Source organism: Podarcis melisellensis (assembly GCF_964234715.1).
Source record: "Podarcis melisellensis genome assembly, chromosome: 10".
Lineage (NCBI taxonomy): Eukaryota > Metazoa > Chordata > Lepidosauria > Squamata > Lacertidae > Podarcis > Podarcis melisellensis.
Window position 1 is genome coordinate 64,692,741 of NC_138542.1, and position 19,652 is coordinate 64,712,392.

A 19,652-nucleotide genomic window follows, 5' to 3' on the forward strand; every position below is an offset into this window, starting at 1 on the left:
CCCATCATCCCTAGCCCACAGGACCAGTGGTCAGGGATGATGGGAATTGTAGTCCAAAAGCAGCTGGAGGGCCGAGTTTGGTTTGCTTAAACTTGTGTTTCCCATAGTGCAAAGGGGAAGCCAGGCATCATTCTGATCCCTGACGCAGCTTTAGCAATGACAGCACACTCACCATCAGCACTGGGTGTCTATGTCCAGATTCTGAGAGGGCAAAATGCCTCTACCAGGTGGTCTTCTCTTCCTACCTTGCCCCCCTGACCACCATCAATGGCTACCTACTTGGACAGGAGATGAGGGCAAGGCACATGAAAGCTGCCTGCTCCTGTTTGTAGAATGCAGGGAGGGAGCTTGAAAACGAAACCAAAAGTAGCACAGCCCATACGTACCCTGAAGACCACATTTTCTTCTCCGCTCAGCAAGTTCCACTTGCTCCAGCTGAAGGCAAAGGAAGATGCGATGAGTGCCATTTGCTGGTAACTGGTGATTTCTGCTAAAAGTGTCTGAAAACAAGAAGACAGAAACAGAAGACTGAAACACCTCTCCACCTGAAAGCATTCGACATCGTCTCTCTTTAATGGAAGGTGGGATCTTGTGTACTCGATGCTCCCAGATCAATAAAATAAATGTTGGCCATCGCTCTCAACATGAGGCATGCAAACACAAACCACCACTCTATGTTTACTTGTTATAACAGGGAACCAGGCAGAGGGCCTTCTCGGTAGTGGCACCCGCCCTGTGGAACACCCTCCCACCAGATGTCAAAGAGAACAACAACTACCAGTCTTTTAGAAGACATCTGAAGGCAGACCTGTTTAGGGAAGCTTTTAACGTTTGATGCATTACTGTATTTTGTTGGAAGCCGCCCAGAGTGGCTGGGGAAGCCCAGCCAGATGGGCGGGGTATGAATAACAAATTATTATTATAACATGCAAAGACAGGCTCCGGCGGATTGAGCAGACAAGACCAATAGTGGGTCCAGCAGTCAAGAAGGATGTTTCTGCACACGCTGTAGAAGGAAGTCAAGGGCAGATGGGGCTCATCAACCTGGGAAGGTAGCCCATCTAGGAGAAGGAAAACCCTAAACCTCCACTGCCTTTTGGGATATCTTTGAGAGAAGAAAAGGCTCGGGAGAAAACCCTATACAAATCCTGAGTGGAGTCCCTAAGACAGTTGGATGTTACACCAGATTCCAACAATTCCTGCAGCCAGGCTGCTACTAAATGTCTTGCTCTGCTTTTCACATCAGTGAGGCTGAGATGGGGGTCTTCTCATATGGGCACCAAAGGACCTCTGTATACACTGCCTAGCCTTGCACCCCCGGGGTGGTCACTTCAGTTTGACTTCTCCCGTGGAGGTACACTCCATTGTCCCTCGAGACAGACAGATGCCAACAACATATAAAGGTAAGGAGGATGGGGCAGAGCTGCAGGAAGCTCTGGCCTTCCAGGTTTGGCTGGGCAACAATTCTCACCACCCTTGAATAATGGAGCCATGCTGGCTTGGGCTGATGGGGCTACAGAAATTCATATCTAAGTTCTGTATTCTAGCACAGAATATATTTAAATATGGGGGGGGGGTCAATGCACACATTTCTAAATGTATTTTATCCTAAAATACACCCTTCAAAATGCATTTGCTTCATTTTTTGAGCCCAAAATCCATTCTGAACACGAATCAGCTCAGATTGCTTAAGAAAGCTGAATGGGTGCAATTCTCCATCTGTAGTTGAGAGTTTGCATAATTTCCAATGATAAAAGGTAAAGGTAAAGGGACCCCTGACCATTAGGTCTAGTCATGACCGACTCTGGGGTTGCGACGCTCATCTCGCTTTATTGGCCGAGGGAGCCGGCGTACAGCTTCTGGGTCATGTGGCCAGCATGACTAAGCCACTTTTGGCGAACCAGAGCAGCACATGGAAACGCCGTTTACCTTACCGCTGGAGTGGTACCTATTTATCTACTTGCACTTTGACGTGCTTTCGAACTGCTAGGTTGGCAGGAGCAGGGACCGAGCAATGGGAGCTCACCCCGTCGTGGGGATTCGAATCGCCGACCTTCTGATCGGCAAGCCCTAGGCTCTGTGGTTTAACCCACAGCGATACTTTAGGCTAATGTGCCTTCTCCACTCAAGTTTCGTTTTGACCTTCCTGGTCATCTATTTGGCAGCTCAGCTTTTCGTTTCCGTTCACGCTTTTTGTACACTGCCCTGGACTCTTCTGAAAAATGAGGCATTGCAACCAAAAGTAAAATATGAATGGATGTAGACATTTAGCCCTGGTCTCTTACCTTCTTGTTGATGGAGACATACTTAGGAGAGTATTCCTCCGGGAAGATGTTCATTCCAGCCCTTTTCAGAGCAATGGTGAGAGCTAGGGGGCTCATCCACACCCCTCTCAGGTCAGAGAGAAGAGTGGTGTCTTCCATGGTGGTGATTCCAGCTAACATACACTGATTGAGCTGCCTCCGGGAGCAAAGCAAGAGTTATCATCAGTTTGCTGCCATCATGCCATAAACATCTGGCAGCCATTGCACACTTCTTCCTCTGCCCTCCCAAATTGAAGATGGAAGGGCACTTTCCACCTTACAGAAGAGGAGGGTTACTTCTGGAGTACAGGGAAATATCGCACTGCCAGCCGGCGAATCTGCGGCACCCCAGTGCTGTTAAGACTCCAACTCCCATCAGCCCCAGCTTAGCATGGCCACAGGTCACAGATGATGGGAGTTGCAGACAGGCAACATTTTGAAAGCCACCGATTCTACATTCCTGGCTATTCTCAGAGAGGAGCCGGTATTCAACATCCTTCTCTCCCAGAGTCTCTGATGTGGGCATGGATGTAAACAAGCCCACGACAGCAAGTCAAATGGAGGTGAGGCATTCCCTTTGCAAGAGCAGATAGTTCTGTTGTGGCACAGAAGCAAAAGCAGCTGAAAAATGCAATGCAGGCCAATTCAGGACGTCTGACTGTAAAAAGATACAGGTGGCCACCCTGTACCTAACGTTACATTGCAGATGTAAATAATAAATTTAAGAACTACTACATGGGTGGTGCTATGGGTTAAACCACAGAGCCTAGGGCTTGCCGATCAGAAGGTCAGCAGTTTGAATCCCTGTGACAGGGTGAGCTCCCATTACTTGGTCCCTGCTCCTGCCAACCTAGCAGTTCAAAAGCATGCCAGTGCAAGTAGATAAATAGGTACCTCTCTGGCAGGAAGGTAAACGGCGTTCCCATGCCCCAGATTTGTCCGCGACTGGACCTAATGGTCGGGGGTCCCTTTACCTTTTACCAATCAATATGCAGGGCAGCTAGGATGTACATGTTGGCATCTATCTGCCAGGGAGCCACAGGCCACTGGGAAGCTAAACTCTTGCAGTCCCTCCCCTGATCACACACCCATTGGAGATCATGCATATTGGCTGGGAAATGTGCACAATTCCCCCTTTGTTTTATTTTATTCATTTATTTGTTTGACACCCTTCATCCATAGATCTCAGGGCAGTTCACAACCTAATGGACAGATTATGGGCACGTTCTACATGAGGCCTGGTGAATGTGCGCAATGGCTGGCTGTTATGCACATTAACCACTCAATGTACTGGATAAGAAGTAGGGTAGAATTGTCCCTACACCTATTTTTCTTGTATGGCCACAATTAAAAGGGCTAGAGGAATACTTTAAAAAAAAAGAAAAGAAGGAAAGTTTTTATTTTTAAAAAGCTCTAAAAAGGCCCCTGAAATATCCTGCAAACTCTATGATCCTGCAAACTCTATGGCCCTAAGTCCTATTGCATTGTGCAGGACTTCCTTCCTAGTTAACATACAGACGGAATTGGGCTACAGGATGAAGCGGTATACCTTGATTTGAATCTGCACCTCAGCGAAGGTGGTGAGGATGGTGAGGAAGGCTTCATCGGTCCCATTGGGCCGGAGTTCCCACGACTGGTAGGGCATGTTGAGGTGAGCATCCTGCATCAGCGTTACGGTGAAGAAGCCGTTCATTTTGAAAGCGATCTCTTTCTCTTGCATGTTGTACACCACATCCCCAATGTCGTCCGTTCTCCAATATTTCGCTTTCAAAGGAACAAAGGAAGAGGGTTTTGTTTGAGGAAGAGTGGTGCATGCTCTAGTTATCTCCCGCTTGGACTACTGCAATGCGCTCTATGTGGGGCTACCTTTGAAGGTGACCCAGAAACTACAACTAATCCAGAATGCGGCAGCTAGACTGGTGACTGAGGGCAGCCGCCGAGACCATATAACACCGGTCTTGAAAGACCTACATTGGCTCCCAGTACGTTTCCGAGCACAATTCAAAGTGTTGGTATTGACCTTTAAAGCCCTAAACGGCCTCGGCCTAGTATACCTGAAGGAGCATCTCCACCCCCATCATTCTGCCCAGACGCTGAGGTCCAGCGCCGAGGGCCTTCTGGTGGTTCCCTCACTGCGAGAAGCTAAGCTACAGGGAACCAGGAAGAGGGCCTTCTCGGTAGTGGCACCTGCCCTGTGGAACGCCCTCCCATCAGATGTCAAAGTGATAAACAACTATCTGACATTCAGAAGGCATCTTATGGCAGCCCTGTTCAGGGAAGTTTTTAATGTGTGACGTTTTAGTGTATTATTGGTCTCTGTGGAAGCTGCCCAGAGTGGCTGGGGAAACCCAGCCAGATGGACAGGGCATAAATAACAAATTATTATTATTATTAACCAGCCTGGAAGCAAAACTGGACCGGGCACAGGTCCCAGCTTGATCCACGAGGCCAATCCCCCACTCCCCAGCCCATCTGCCCCACATGTGACAGCAGGTGTGGGGCAGATAGAATTATGGCTGCAAAGGATCGACCAAGAACTATGCATTCTCAATTGCTCCTTTTGCAAGTGGGGCTTCCTGTCAATGCTGATTAGCAAGCCCTGCTTGGATCAACGCTTACAGGAAGGCCGAAAGCACAAATACGACTTTGCACTGCTGGTCCAAATTCAAACTGGTGATGCAGAGGATATTATTCGGAAGGCCCGGCTTGAGCTCCACCCCAAAAGGCAAAACATTACTCTGGGTCATTCTAATCTCAGCAACTGATGGGTGGGCAACCTTCAAAATGACCTGCAGGGGGTGGGGTGGTCAGAATCCAGCCCACTGGCCAGAATTTGTTCCTCACCCCGTTTTAGTTGGAGATCCCCCGGGACAGAAACTAGCAAAGCATGTTCTCTGCCATCCTTCCCTTCCACCGAGATGTTCAGGACAAATGTTCCCCAATGTTGTGCATCTGACGCCTGCCTGTGGCACATGCGAAGCTGTTTCCCACTCCGTTGTTTACTCATTCTGAAACGGTATACAGTGGTACCTCTGGTTAAGAACTAGATTCGTTCCGGAGGTCCGTTCTTAACCTGAAACTGTTCTTAACCTGAAGCACCACTTTAGGCTAATGGGGCCTCCTGCTGCCACTGCCACACGATTTCTGTTCTCATCCTGCAGCAAAGTTCTTAACCCGCGGTATTATTTCTGGGTTAGCGGAGTCTGTAACCTGAAGCATCTGTAACCCAAGGTACCACTGTATTGTTTCTATCCTTTTAATAAAGCATTCAAACGCACTGCAAAGTGTAGACGGAGGTTTTAGCTGTCTATCATCTTCACTTTATCAGGAATGCCTCTGGGCAACATTTGGAGGTCTGGTGGGGAGGTGGGCAGGAGGTGATTAACCCTTTTCTTGGAGGAGGTGTGCAACTCATACTGATTTCTACACACACACACACAGAGGCCTATTTGTAACCTGCAAGGCAGCTGGAGGTAAAAAATAATTGTATGGAGAAAGAGTGGCAGAGGAGAACTGACAGGGCGAGAAAGGGTTAAGCAATCCCGATCCGCCAGTTCTCCCCCTGCAAACGCTGTACCCCTCCATTGGCATCACCAGGTAGATAAAGGCTGGAATTGAGCAACTGGTTGCTTCAGCCATTTATGGGCGTATCAGACCTTTGGCATCCCATCTTGCAATCAGAGGCTCTTCAAAATAGATCACGCTGTCAAGCAGTCGGACCGTGAGCCCTACAGTCACGGAAGAAGGATCCTCGTTTTCGTCACATGTTGCCTCGTAGGGATAGATCTCCAAGCCTGTATCCAGCACCTTTGGCAAGTAGCAGAGAAGACGCAACAGCCGTGTTTGTTAAGAATCACTCAGTTGTCTACAGTTGTCTTTGATTTTGCACCGTGAAACATCACTGCGGTCTGGAAAATGGTCCTATTTCACCCAGCGAGTCAGGCTCACTTCTGATTTGCATTCCCAAGCAACCAAATATATTTATTGGCTTGGAAGTACGAATTTCAGTAGCCTGAGCCGCTCATTTCAGATGTGAGGGGCTAAAGCTCAAAACATTTTTTCCCCCTCCAGATCAAAACTTAAGCTGGAGAAGAACCCGAATCTCCCTCCTCTGCCAAATTTCATTTCTGAATTGCTTCCCGTGAAGCCGCTTCATGATAACAGGACTGTGAAATCCACAATAAAAGGAATATATATTAAAAATTCCTTCATATATAAACACTTTTTTAAAAAAAAATATCATCAAAAACAATGAATTTCAAATCCAATGCAGATACCAAATGAGATTCTAAAAATCTCCACTGAAAAAGCTGCTTAAAAAAGAAAGTTTCCAACAGGCTTTGAAATGACAACAACAAAGATGGCGCCTGTCTGATACATAGTGGGAGGGAGTTTCAAAGGGTAAGGGGCCACCAAGTTAAAGGCCAAGTTCCTACATTGGGCACAACAGACCTTCTGATAAGGCAGCATCTGGAACATTCCCTCTGCTGCAGAGCACAGGAGACCATCTTTTCTGTATCCTGGTCCCAAGCTGTATAGGAATTTGAACACCAGTACCTTGAACTCGGGATGCGGGTGGCGCTGTGGGTTAAACCACAGAGCCTAGGGCTTGCCGATCAGAAGGTCGGCAGTTCAAATCTCCGTGACGGGGTGAACTCCCGTTGCTCGGTCCCTGCTCCTGCCAACCTAGCAGTTCGAAAGCACGTCAAAGTGCAAGTAGATAAATAGGTACCGCTCCGGCGGGAAGGCAAACAGTGTTTCCGTGCGCTGCTCTGGTTCACCAGAAGCGGCTTAGTCCTGCTGGCCACATGACCCGGAAGCTGTACACCGGCTCCCTCGGCCAGTAAAGCGAGATGAGAGCCGCAACCCCAGAGTCGGCCACGACTGGACCTAATGGTCAGGGGTCCCTTTACCTTTACCTAGTCCTCTTGGATCTTCTCCCTTGCCTTCCATCCCCAACAACCCAGTGTCCAGGTGAGAAGGGCTCTTTTGGCAAGCAAAGCACATTTCTACTCCTTTTCTCTTAAGATGAAACTCACTTCCACCATGGTCCAGCCTTTGACGAGTTTGGCTTGAGGCGGGAGCTTCAGGGCATCGAAATAGTAAACTCCGCCCACTGGCATGAACTGGTTCAAATCCACGACGTGCTCTTCCAAAGGTTCGGATTCGCTGGTGCCAATGATCCGCAGGGATGAGATGTGAACTGGGGGAGGAAAACCCCACCCACTGTTAGTGTATGCAAGCTTATGCATGCAGAGAAAAAGGACAAGAAAGGGTTGATTTGGGTGTGCTTGCCCCCTGCAGCTGGTCAAGCGTGAGTCAGCAAACTTGTGGGAGTGAGTCAGCACAAAATAAAGTACACTGTAAATACCCTTCTATTTGTGGCAAGTTAGCCTTTGGCTATAATCTGTGTTAGATAGCTACAGGGAGGACGTGTTAATGGAAATAGCTTTTATTAATGACCTTACCCAAACTGTCTAGGGCATGGGTAAGCAAACTAAGGCCCAGGGACCGGATCTGGCCCAATCGCCTTCTAAATCCGGCCCACGGACGGTCTGGGAATCAGTGTGTTTTTATATGAGTAGAATGTGTCCGTTTATTTAAAATGCATCTCTGGGTTATTTGTGGGGCATAGGAATTCGTTCATTTCCCCCCCAAAAAATATAGTCTGGCCCCCGCAAGGTCTGAGGGACAGTGGACTGGCCCCCTGCTGAAAAAGTTTGCTGATCCCTAATTTATTTATTTTGGGGGGTCCCAAATTGATTCAGGCTTTATATACAAATAGAATCCTAGAATTGTAGAATCAGAAGGGATCCCAAAGGGTCATCGAGTCGAACCCCCTGCAATGCAGAAATCACAGTGCAGAGAACAAACACTGGCCATGTTTGGCACGATACATTGATAAAAACATTGACTGCAAAGTATCAGTAAATATATTCCAGATACAGTCGTACCTCAGAAGTCGAACGGAATCTGTTCCGGAACTCCATTCGACTTCCAAAACATTCGACTTGCAAAGTGTGGCTTCTGATTGGCTGCTGGAAGCTCCTACAGCCAATCAGAAGCCACAGAAGCCCCTTCGGACGTTCGGCTTCCACAAGAACGTTTGAAAACAGGAACACTCACTTCGGATTTTGATCGTTTGAGAACAGAAGTACGATTGTATCAGAAATTATCAGCTGCAATAACTGAGTTAAAAAGGCAAACATTATTATTATTATTATTATTATTATTATTATTATTATTATTATTATTATTATTATTTATACCCCGTTCATCTGGTAGGGTTTCCCCAGCCACTTTGGGCGGCTTGCAGCATATATAAAAACATAGTAAAACATCAAGCATTAAAAGCTTCCCGATACATGGCTGCCGTTGGATATCTTCTAAAAGTTGTGTAGTTCTTTATCTCCTTGACATGTGAAGGAAGGGTGTTCCACAGGGACACCATCTCCTGGGATCAAAGTATATTTAATTGATACGTTAAATATCATCTGGTACACAGGCTGAGACCCTATCTGCCCGCGGACTGTCTCGCCAGAGTGGTGCATGCCCTAGTTATCTCCCACTTGGACTACCGCAATGCGCTCTACGTGGGGCTACCTTTGAAGATGACCCGGAAACTACAACTAATTCAGAATGCGACAGCTAGACTGGTGACTGGGAGCGGCCGCCGAGACCACATAACACCAGTCCTGAAAGAGCTACATTGGATCCCAATACATTTCTGAGCACAATTCAAAGTGTTGGTGCTGACCTTGAAAGCCCTAAACAGCCTCAACCCAGCATACCTGAAGGAGCGTCTCCACCCCCATCGTTCTGCCCGGACACTGAGGTTCAGTGCCAAGGACCTTCTGGAGGTTCCCTCGCTACGAAAAGCCAAGTTACAGGGAACCAGGCAGAGGGCCTTCTCGGTAGTGGCACCCGCCTTGTGGAACACGCTCCCACCGACGGCAAAGAAAAGAACAACTACCAGACTTTTAGAAGACATCTGAATGCAGCCCTCTTTAGGGAAGCTTTTAATGTTTAACAGACTACTGTATTTTAATACTTTGTTGGAAGCTGCCCAGAGTGGCTGGGGAAACCCAGCCAGATGGGCGGGGGATAAATAATAAATTATTATTATTATATTATCATGTCTACAGATGCCAGGGACGATGGGGAGCTGGAGTCCAGCAACACATGGGCCTGTCCTGGGACAGCTTGGTTGGTAGAGCATGAGACTTTTAATCTCAGAGTCATGGGTTTGAGCCCCAGATGGGGCCAAAGATTCCTGCATTGCAAGGAGTTTTGACTAGTTGACCCTCCCACTCTATAGTTCTATAATTCTTTGACTACATCCTCATCCCTGCTTTAAACCGACACCATTAGTCAACAGTCAGTGCACAGAAAGCTTGATTGAGTACCTCTGGAAACAGATTTCAAGATGCTGGAGCTCTTGTCAAAAACTTTGCCTGCACTCCCGTCCTCTTCGCTGGTGCTCTTCGTTTCGGAGATGGCGGAATTATGCAAGGCACTCTGAAAACAATAAACAAACACCCTGCTGCAGATGCTGGCCTGCTAAACCCTTTGTGGATGGGAAACTTCTCAGGGCACAATGAGGGCTAGGGTCTTGACTTCATCTCTGCAGTCGTTTTCAAATAAACTTTACTAGTGCAGAGTATCAGTACACAATCTACATGTCTAAAATATTAAGAACGTCCATATTTAAAGAACTATTTTTAAAAATCTTTTATATAAAAAATAAACCATTTTACCATTATAGAGCAAAAAAAATTTTTTATAAATAGATGTCAATGAAACTAAAAGGCTGCAGGTACTTCAGCTGGTATCTGACGTGTTCTTCATTTTGTTTAAAGCTTTTGAATTTTCCTTGAATACCTTAATTTCATGTCCACGTAGGTGCACATGATCAGTTCCCTGTCCTGAAATTTCCAGCTCTCCTTTGATGCAAGATACCAGGTTCCACTCACAAATACTTCTGCTAAACCTCTCTCCCTCCTTAAGGAGAGCCTCTAGTTTAACAATATTAAACTTCCTCATTAAGTCGAATTTATTCATCTGATTTCTTGCTCTCTCACACACACACCTTGGCATGAGTCAGGTATTCCATCTAGACTCATGAAATATAGAGCCTGATCTACTCTTGTGTGCTCTTTTACATAGTTTAGTAAACACAACAGAAGATCTAAGGGTACAGAATATCTCTTGGAGAACTGTGGAAACCAGTTGGCAAAATGTTTCCCCTTTATTACACATGCCCAAAAGTGGGGGAGGGGAAGGGGGCCAGAATCTCCCAGTGCCAGTACCTACTCCACTGTGTAATATTACCGTGCAGGGTTATCCAATGAAATTTAATGGCATACAAAATAAAGGATTTCTTTACGCAGGGCAAAAGCGAAGACGTGATGCCGCGAAGACGTGATGATAACCGTTAGCTTAAATGGCTTTAAAAGTGGGGGGCAAGGCTAATTCACATAGGGCAGGTCTATCCATGGCTATTAGCCACAGCAAAATTGTTATGTACTGAGCTGAATCCTAGAACAATAGGATCCAAAATGCAGCAGTCTGATTGGTTCACAGGAGCCACCCAATCCAGCTCCGGGAGGAAGTGAATCAGCAACCTGATTGGCCTGCAGGAGCAGCCAATCAGGCTTCTGGAGGAGGTGAATCCGCAACCTGATTGGCCTGCAGGAGCAGCCCGGAATTAGCCAATCACGTGGGGCCCATTGTGTAAATAATGTATATATAGCTAGACGTTTTGGGGATAGTTTCATTCATCGTTGCTATAAGCTGAATAAAGAGCATGAAATTCACACTGGATTCCTGAGTATATTTTAAAAATGGAACTTTTATATACAGAGGTGAGCTTTTCGGTGCACAATCTCGGTGGACAGTGTGTCTGGAGGTCCTGGGCTGCCCAGACAACAAGACCCCACCCCCAATCTCGGCCTTGCTGATGTGGTTTCAAAGGAAAGCAGGACACGACAATTGGCACCAGCTTGGCTACAGAAGTTGCCGGAAGGAGGCAGACAAGGCGCCATCCAACCGTCTTAGGGATTGTGCTCCAAATTTGTGTAGGGTTTGCTCCTTAGCCTTTTCTTCTCCCAAAAATGTTCCACAAGGCAGCAGGTCCCCCGTCCCCCCAGGTTTACTCCCAAAGGCTATCTCACGAATGAGTACACCCTTCTGCAAATTAATTGAAACAAAACATGTTTTCTATCTGTACTCAAAACAAACACGAAAAGTCAGTTGGTCATTATGGTGTCGGAAGCCTGCAGCCAACAGAAGGAATGATGCGCTCGCCGAAATATATTGAGGTTCTACAAAGGAGAGTTATTCCAGAGCTGGAAAAGAAGTATCCTGGCGGTACTGGCATATTGCAGCAGCACCTAGCCCCCTGTCACACATCAAAAGCGGTGAAGAAATTCATGACAGAGCAGCAAATACAGGTACTTGATTGGCCAGGGAATTCCCCAGACGTAGATCCCATTGAGAATTTGTGGGCTATATGCAAAAGTCGCCTCCATGCTGCAGACTGTACGACTACGGAGAAGCTCATTCAGGTGCTGATTCAAGTACGGTACAGGGATCCAAAAATCAACAGTGACTGTTTGAAACTAGTAGACTCCATGCCAAACCGTGTTCAAATGCTGCTTAAAAATAATGGAGGTCATATCCATTACTAATGTATGTATACAGTGGTACCTCAGGTTAAATACTTAATTTGTTCTGGAGGTCTGTTCTTAACCTGAAACTGTTCTTAACCTGAGACACCACTTTTGCTAATGGGGCCTTGATTTCTGTTCTCATCCTGAAGCAAAGTTCTCATCCTGAAGCACGATTTCTGTTCTCAACCTGAAGCAAAGTTCTTACGCCAAGGTAATATTTCTGGGTTAGCGGAATCTGTAACCTGAAGGGTATGTAACCTGAAGCATATGTAACCCGAGCTACCACTGTATGTGAGTTTTGTACAATAAACTACATTGTGTACAGCCACAAGGAAGCAGGAGTTTAGGATCAGAGTTTTCCTTCTCCTAGATGGGCTCCCTTCCCAGGTTGACAAGCCCCATCTCTCCCTCCCTTCCCTCTGCATCACATGCAGAAACCGAGACACTATGGCTCTCGTCGCTCAATTCACCAGAGCCTGCCCCTCTCTCTCTCTCTGGTCTGGCTTGCACCCTGAGAAGGTTGCTTTGGTCCTGATAACACGGCAAAAGCAACGCAGCAGGCAGCAGGTACAATATGTTACCAGTCTCTGCGGCCACAGCAGGCGCCGTGATTCTCCAGTGGTTTGAATTCACCCCTGGAGGCGCACTCCATTGTCTCTCAAGACAGATATGTGCCAATAACAATAGACAGAGGCATTATAGCCCTGAACACCAGTTGCTGGTGCGGGCAGGGAACAAACGGAAAGGGCTAGTGCAAGCTTCCAGGAAGTTTCTGGGTGGCCACTGTGAAAAGTAGGATGTTAAACCAGATGGATCTTCTATCAGATGCAGCTGGTCTCTTCTTTGTGGGTTGCATCCAACTCTATATTTCCACCAGGGAACAGACTTCCACTCCCCCCTCCCCTGCACCCCCTTAAAATTATTGTAATTTATTAAATTTGCATACAGCCCTATACCCGTAGATTTCTAGGAGGTTCACAACATAAAACTACAGTATTAAATTGCGAAGTACATAACAAAAATAGGAACAGAATAATCTCCCCTTCTACAACACATTTAATTGGGCTTTGGAGGTCAATTAGCCCAAAGCCTGGTTGAAGAGGAAGGTTTTACCTGGTGCCTAAAAATATATAATGAAGGCGCCAGGTCAACCTCCCTGGGGAGAGCTTCCCACAAATGGGGAGCCACTGCAGAAAAGGCCCTGTTCTCATGTTGCCACCCTCATGGAGGAGGCACACAAAGGAGGGGCCTCAGAAGATGATCTCAGGGTCCGGGTAGGTTCATATGGAGAGAGGCGAACCTTGAGGTAAAATCTGCCACAGAGGCTTGGGGAAACTTCAGGGATAGATTTTTGGGGTCCACAGAAGCGGGGAGGAAGGGGAAGTCCCTGCTGTGTGAGTGAAATGCCACGATGGAAACAACCGTACATTCCTACTACAGAGGCAATTTGCTTTGTAACTCTTGTCTCTTATCAATCTACTACACTATGATGCCTTCTTCCCCCTCAGCCAACCCTTACCTTTAGATGTTCTGTCTTGCTTTCCTGACTAACTTCTCCTACCAGCTTACGGCCCTTTTTCCCTTTCTTGGCCGCGCTACTCACGGATTTCACCGTTTTGATCGGTGGCATCTCCAGCTTTGGGGGCTCGCTAGGGAACGTCCGGAAAGGGGACAAATGGTCGTAATGGGTGTGCAAGATGCGCACCGCCACATCGCAAATGGCCAGCGCCTTCGGGAGCTCAAACCCATTCCACGGCTCCCTCTGGTCGTCGTAAAAGATCTGGCTGCGGAACCTGGTTGCGAAGAATGCAGACACAATTATGGACCACAAGAACGTTCTTACAAACTCTGACCCATCTCAATATCTTTCCCCCATCTATTCTGTAAATCTTGCGCTGGACCTCAGTGTCCGGGCTGAACGATGGGGGTGGAGGCGCTCCTTCGGGTATACTGGGCCAAGGCCGTTTAGGGCTTTCAAGGCCAGCACCAAAACTTTGAATTGTGCTCGGAAACGTACTGGGAGCCAATGCAGATCTCTCAGGACCGGTGTTATGTGGTCCCGGCGGCCGCTCCCAGTCACCAGTCTAGCTGCCGTGTTCTGGATTAATTGCAGTTTCCGGGTCACCTTCAAAGGTAGCCCCATGTAGAGCGCATTGCAGTAGTCCAAGCAGGAGATAACTAGAGCATGCACCACTCTGGCAAGACAGTCTGTGGGCAGGTAGTGTCTCATCCTGCATACCAGGTGGAGCTGATAGACAGCCGCCCGGGACACAGAATTAAGCTGTGCCTCCATGGACAGCTGTGAGTCCAAAATGACTCCCAGGCTGCGCACCTGGTCCTTCAGGGGCACAGTTACCCCATTCAGGACCAGGGAGTCCCCCACACCGTCCCCCTGTCCCCCCAAAACAGTACTTCTGTCTTGTCAGGATTTCAAGATGCTTCAAACAGAGAGCATCCGGCCTTAACGAAAGAGGTTGGACTACATGGTGCTAATTCCTAAGTAACCACCATCTAGCAACTCCACTTGATCAATTTGTCAAATGTTACCTGACCAGAACAAAAAAATTCCTTCCAGTAGCACCTTAAAGACCAACTAAGTTAGTTCTTGGTATGAGCTTTCGTGTGCATGCACACTTCTTCAGATACACAGTGCATGCACACGAAAGCTCATACCAAGAACTAACTTAGTTGGTCTTTAAGGTGCTACTGGAAGGAATTTTTTTGTTTTGACTATGGCAGACCAACACGGCTACCTATCTGTAACTGGTACCTGACCAGGACATGGGACCAGACTGTGTTATCATGGCTCCCAGGCGAAAAGGAAAGCTCTTCAACAAGCCCCCTCTCCTCTTCAAACGCTTACTTTGGAACTTTCTTGAGATTTGCCCAAATGCACAGTGTAACATTCTTCTCCTTAATGACAACCTCCATGTTCCCGCTTTCGGATTCTGCATAGCTGCTGGCTTCCTGCACGGGACATTGAAACGGAGAGAATTAAGACTTGCTGCACCAATCTAGGTCAGGATATTAATAGGCAAGATGCTAAACTGTTTTTATATGCAACAACAGTGGCAAGAGTACTGCTAGCCCAGAAATGGAAGCAAGGAGAAATTCCAACGAAAGAAGAATGGCAGACAAAATTAATGGACTATGCAGAACTGGATAAAATGACAGGAAGGATTCGAAACCTGCGGGACCAGAGATTCACAGAAGATTGGAAGAAGTATATGAACTATCTGAAAAGCAATGGTAATCAACAAATTACGCTAGTAGGTCTACAAGAAGTTTTGCAAGGAGAAATATAAGAAGTGTTACAAAGTAGAAAAAGAATAGAGATATTAGCTATGAGATTTAAATGTAATAGGGAAAGTAAGAAATGTATATTAAGTGATTAGATTGGAAAATTTTCAGATGTGATTGATGGAAGACAAAAAAAAAAGTATAAGATGTAAAAGTATGTTTAATTACTGTTGAAAATGATATGGTAAAAAACTAATAAATATATATATAAAGACTTGCTGCACAAATCAGTGATGCACACAGACCCTTCTTGAGAGCAAGTCACATTTTAACTGACATATTCTCAGGACCCTTACAAAGGATCCCACCCATTTTTCTTCCTGTCATTGTGGTGCAATGGGTCGGTGCATCCAGCTGTTAGCCAGAAAGTCAGTGGTTCGAGTCCTCCCAGGAACGGCTGTAGACGCACGATTCCTGTATTGCAGAAACTCTACAGTTCTACGATTCTATAACACCAATTACTTTGGGGTACTTTCAACACATTAGGTGGAGCAAAACCAAGTTTGCAAACCAAGGTATAACTGGCAAGTATCTGCAGCCAATCCGGTCTACGATATGTATTGCCCACATGGTAATACAGGTTTCTAAACCCTTGTGCACATACACACATTACATTTTAGGTGTAATTCAAACCAAACGAGCCATAATGTGTGCATCAGCCCTCAAGACTCTAGCGCAGCAGTTCTCAACCTGTGGGTCCCCAGATGTTGTTGGACTGCAACTCCCATCATCCCTGAGTTCTGGCCTTGCTAGCTAGGGTGATGGGAGTTGTAGTTCAACAACATCTGGGGACCCACAGGTTGAGAAAGGCTGCACTAGTGGAAGGTGGGCTGGAGGCAGCTTACCTGACCTCTCAGGAGTGAAAACATGCAGCTTCCTAGGAGCAGGGAGGTCTACACAGTGCAAATGCACCGGTGGAGGCAATCTGGCCTCCTAAAAAGGTAAACGGTAAAGGACCCGTGGACGGTTAAGTCCAGTGAAAGGTGACTATTGGGTTGTGGTGCTCATCTCACTTTCAGGCCGAGGGAGCCGGCGTTTGCCCACAGACAGCTTTCCTGGTCATGTGGCCAGCATGACTAAACTGCTTCTGGCACAACGGAACACCGTGACAGAAGCCAGAGCACACGGAAACACCGTTTACCTTCCCGCCGCAATGGTACCTATTTATCTACTTGCACTGGCGTGCTTTCAAACTGTTAGGTTGGCAGGAGCTAGGACAGAGCAATGGGAGTTCACCCCGCCGTGGGGATTCGAACCGCTGACCTTCCGATCGGCAAGCCCAAGAGGCTCAGAGGTTTAGACCACAGCGCCGCTGCATTCACAACACCCCAGCTGTCCTACTGGTGGTAAGAAGCAACAGACAACCTCAAGGCAACGCTTCAAGGATCTGAAATAATACCAACATCTGTTTACCCTCAGCATTTGTTCTGTGGCTGCGTTGTATTTGTCGTGAAGGAGAGACTGCAGTTGCTGGATGGTTTCCGTGTACTGCGCGACATGCTTCGCAGAGAGCTCATGGAAAGGAGTGTCCATGATGAAAAATTCCAACTTCTCGATTAGCTAGGAGACATTTAAACTTTCTCCGTTATTTGATAAATAATAATAATAATAATACTCTGCATGGTAGAGATCAAGGGAGAAGGAGAGGGGGTGGTCTTGCTCTCCTGTAGATTTGGCAAGGAGCAATAAAAACACAGTGTTGTGAGCGTCTTACACATTCATTTATTGCAGCAATTCTTCTGAATGCCAGCTGCTAGAAAGAACAGGGGAAGGGAGGACACACTTGCATTTGAATCCTGGTTGCTGGTTCCCCCCAGGCAACTGTTCAGCCACTGTGAGAACAGGGTGCTGGACTAGATGGGCTGTGGGCCTGATCCAGGAGGAACTTCTGAAGGTGTTATTTGGAAGCCGTTTCTCCCAAATGACAGAGACTTACTTCCAGCACCTGGTTGCCCTTTGCAATAACAAGCTGGATGTCATTATTTGGGTCTTCTTTCCACAAGCTCATGAAAGTATTGATATCCTGGGGGATGGTTGGGTCTGGGCTCCCATCGCAGCCTGTGTAGTGGTTCCACTAGGAGGAAATAAGACACGAAACACTCACTGTGGCGTAAGGAAGAAATCAATTAATAGGGAGTTATCAAGGCAACTGGATAAATGCGTTTTATGTTTTATGATCTCCCAGATTTGAGGTGACTAACCATTTCCACTGCTGTTATAAACTTATATCTTTAATAGGAGGCTGCACGGCATCTCCAGCCTTTAAAATTTCACTCTTGTAGGGGGCAAAAATACTACTAGGGATAACAGACACAGGTATAGCAAGAGAAGATCAGAAAATATTCCTCTATGCCACATGAGCGGCAAGGATCCTAACTGCTAAAAACTGGAAAAAAGAAATTGTGCCAGAAAAAAAGGAATGGCAAGACAAACTATTAGAGTATATTGAACTGGCTAGATTAACAGAGGCAATTAGAGAACACACTAGACAAGAGTTTCAAAAAGCATGGGGGAAATGCAGATAATACTTCACAAAACAGTGCCCTAAAATACATACCTGGACGTATTTTGATTACTGTATTTTTCGCCCTGTAGAACACACCGGCCCATAGGACGCACCTAGTTTTTTTTTGGGGGGGGGATCAAGGAAATTTTTATTCCCCCCCCCCAGGTTTGCGCAGCCATCCCCAAGCTCTTCTGCCTTCAGGGACAGCCTCTCTAGCCTCCATGGGGCAGCGGCTTGCCCCGCTGTCCCCCAAGTTTGTGGGGCTGGCGGGGGGGAGAAGCAAGCTTGCTTCTCCCCCCCCCCACCAGCCTCCAGATCAGGTCGGGGAATAGCGGGGTGGCGGCGCTCCGCCTCCCCACTGTCCCCTGAGCTTTTGGGCTGCAGGCTGCTGCTCGCAAGGCTTGCGGATATCTGCCTGAAGCCTGGAGAGCGAGAGGGGTTGGTGCGCACCGACCCCTCTCGCTCTCCAGGCTTCAGCGAAAGCCTGCATTCGCCCCATAGGACGCACACACATTTCCCCTTCATTTTTGGAGGGGGAAAAGTGCATCCTATAGGGCGAAAAATACGGTAATGTCTGCAGGAGACTTTGTGGATATTTAAGTTATAATTAGAAAAATCTTAATAATTATTCATAAAGGAAACAGCTTATAAGAAGTAAATAAGGAGGCCAGATACAGGATAAAGGAAGTCTTTTACTTGGTTGTTTGTATTGTTGTTTGTTATCTTTATTGTATTTCTGTACTGGGGGGGTTATGTTATGTTGTAAATCAAATTTCCAATAAAATAAAAATAAATAAAATAAAATTTCACTTTTGATTCCATTTTTTTTTCTTAAGGAAACCAGAGCTGAAGTATTCTATGGCTATTAACACTGTGTGATGGGAGACCCACGTCTACCTGAGCGAGAGCTCTGTATTTCGACTTCCACTGGGCCGCGGTCAGAAAGTTTTCCTCCAGAACATGAATTTCGGAAAGTTCAATCCCTCTGCGTTCTTGATCCTGCATGGAACATAACCAGGTTGGTTTTATTTTGACCTGCATGATAAGGAGCACCTGTCTGTAGAGCTATTTGTTCTGCAATCCACGGCCTCAAGGATGGGAACGGATGGTCCTGTGACTGTTGCTGGACTACAACTCCCATCACTCCTGGCTCTTGGCCTTGACGGTGCCTGCAGTGCTCCCTCAATCCATTACATTAGGCCTGCACTAGGCTGCTTTATGGGCTTGGTTGCCCATGACAGCTTCTCCAGTTTGCAAATGTGGTCCCAGGTCCGGAAAGGTTGGCAATCCCTGGTGTGATGTAGAGCTGTTCTAAAGCTGTCATTGGAAGTGTATTGCCAGGGACTGGCTGGAGGTGAGGTACTGATCACCAAGAGAAAGGAAAGTTGGAGACTGACTTGGAAGGAAGGATCCGTAAACTGGGGGAGCCTGCAACAGCCGGGAGTCGAGAGCCAGAGGCAGGAGAAGCTTCAGGATTGGAGAATGAGGAACAGGTGCAGGAAGAGGGAGAGAGAAGTCAGGCTGGTGTGGAGTCAAGTGCTCCGCTGTCTCCCAGGACCAGGAGAGGGCTGAAGAGGGAGGAGCAGAGGCAGGTTACATGCAGGCATAGTCTTCACCTGCTTGTGAGCAGCTCTGGTGGGGAAGATACATAAGCCAAGGTCTGGGGTGGGGTCTCTCTATTGCTGCACCTGCCTCATCGGGGGCACACTTAGGAGTAGCTGAGAGACATAGGACGGATGGACATGACTGTCCCTAACTTGTACTTCTGGCAATGAGGAGATAGATGATAAATAGATAGATAGATAGATAGATAGATAGATAGATAGATAGCGGCAGCTAAAAAAGCCAATGCAATTCTGGGCTGCATCAATA

At 47.0% G+C, this 19,652-nt stretch overlaps 1 protein-coding gene across 5 annotated transcripts in view; it reads right to left on the minus strand.

Moving 5' to 3' along the window:
- Nucleotides 1-19,652, minus strand: part of DNAI7 (dynein axonemal intermediate chain 7) — an 81,382-nt gene that overhangs the window by 796 nt on the left and 60,934 nt on the right. For 4 of the 5 annotated variants that reach the window (XM_081926951.1, XM_081926943.1, XM_081926946.1 and 1 more), the window contains 11 exons: nucleotides 18,678-18,779; nucleotides 17,211-17,348; nucleotides 16,688-16,834; nucleotides 14,838-14,941; nucleotides 13,494-13,767; nucleotides 9,710-9,821; nucleotides 7,343-7,506; nucleotides 5,960-6,110; nucleotides 3,853-4,067; nucleotides 2,286-2,456; nucleotides 387-500 (listed from right to left, as the gene is read on the minus strand). In XM_081926951.1, coding sequence (XP_081783077.1) covers nucleotides 387-500; nucleotides 2,286-2,456; nucleotides 3,853-4,067; nucleotides 5,960-6,110; nucleotides 7,343-7,506; nucleotides 9,710-9,821; nucleotides 13,494-13,767; nucleotides 14,838-14,941; nucleotides 16,688-16,834; nucleotides 17,211-17,348; nucleotides 18,678-18,779 — 1,692 coding nt within the window. The remainder of the gene's footprint in view (nucleotides 1-386; nucleotides 501-2,285; nucleotides 2,457-3,852; nucleotides 4,068-5,959; nucleotides 6,111-7,342; nucleotides 7,507-9,709; nucleotides 9,822-13,493; nucleotides 13,768-14,837; nucleotides 14,942-16,687; nucleotides 16,835-17,210; nucleotides 17,349-18,677; nucleotides 18,780-19,652) is intronic. The other variant, XM_081926945.1, reaches the window with a different exon arrangement.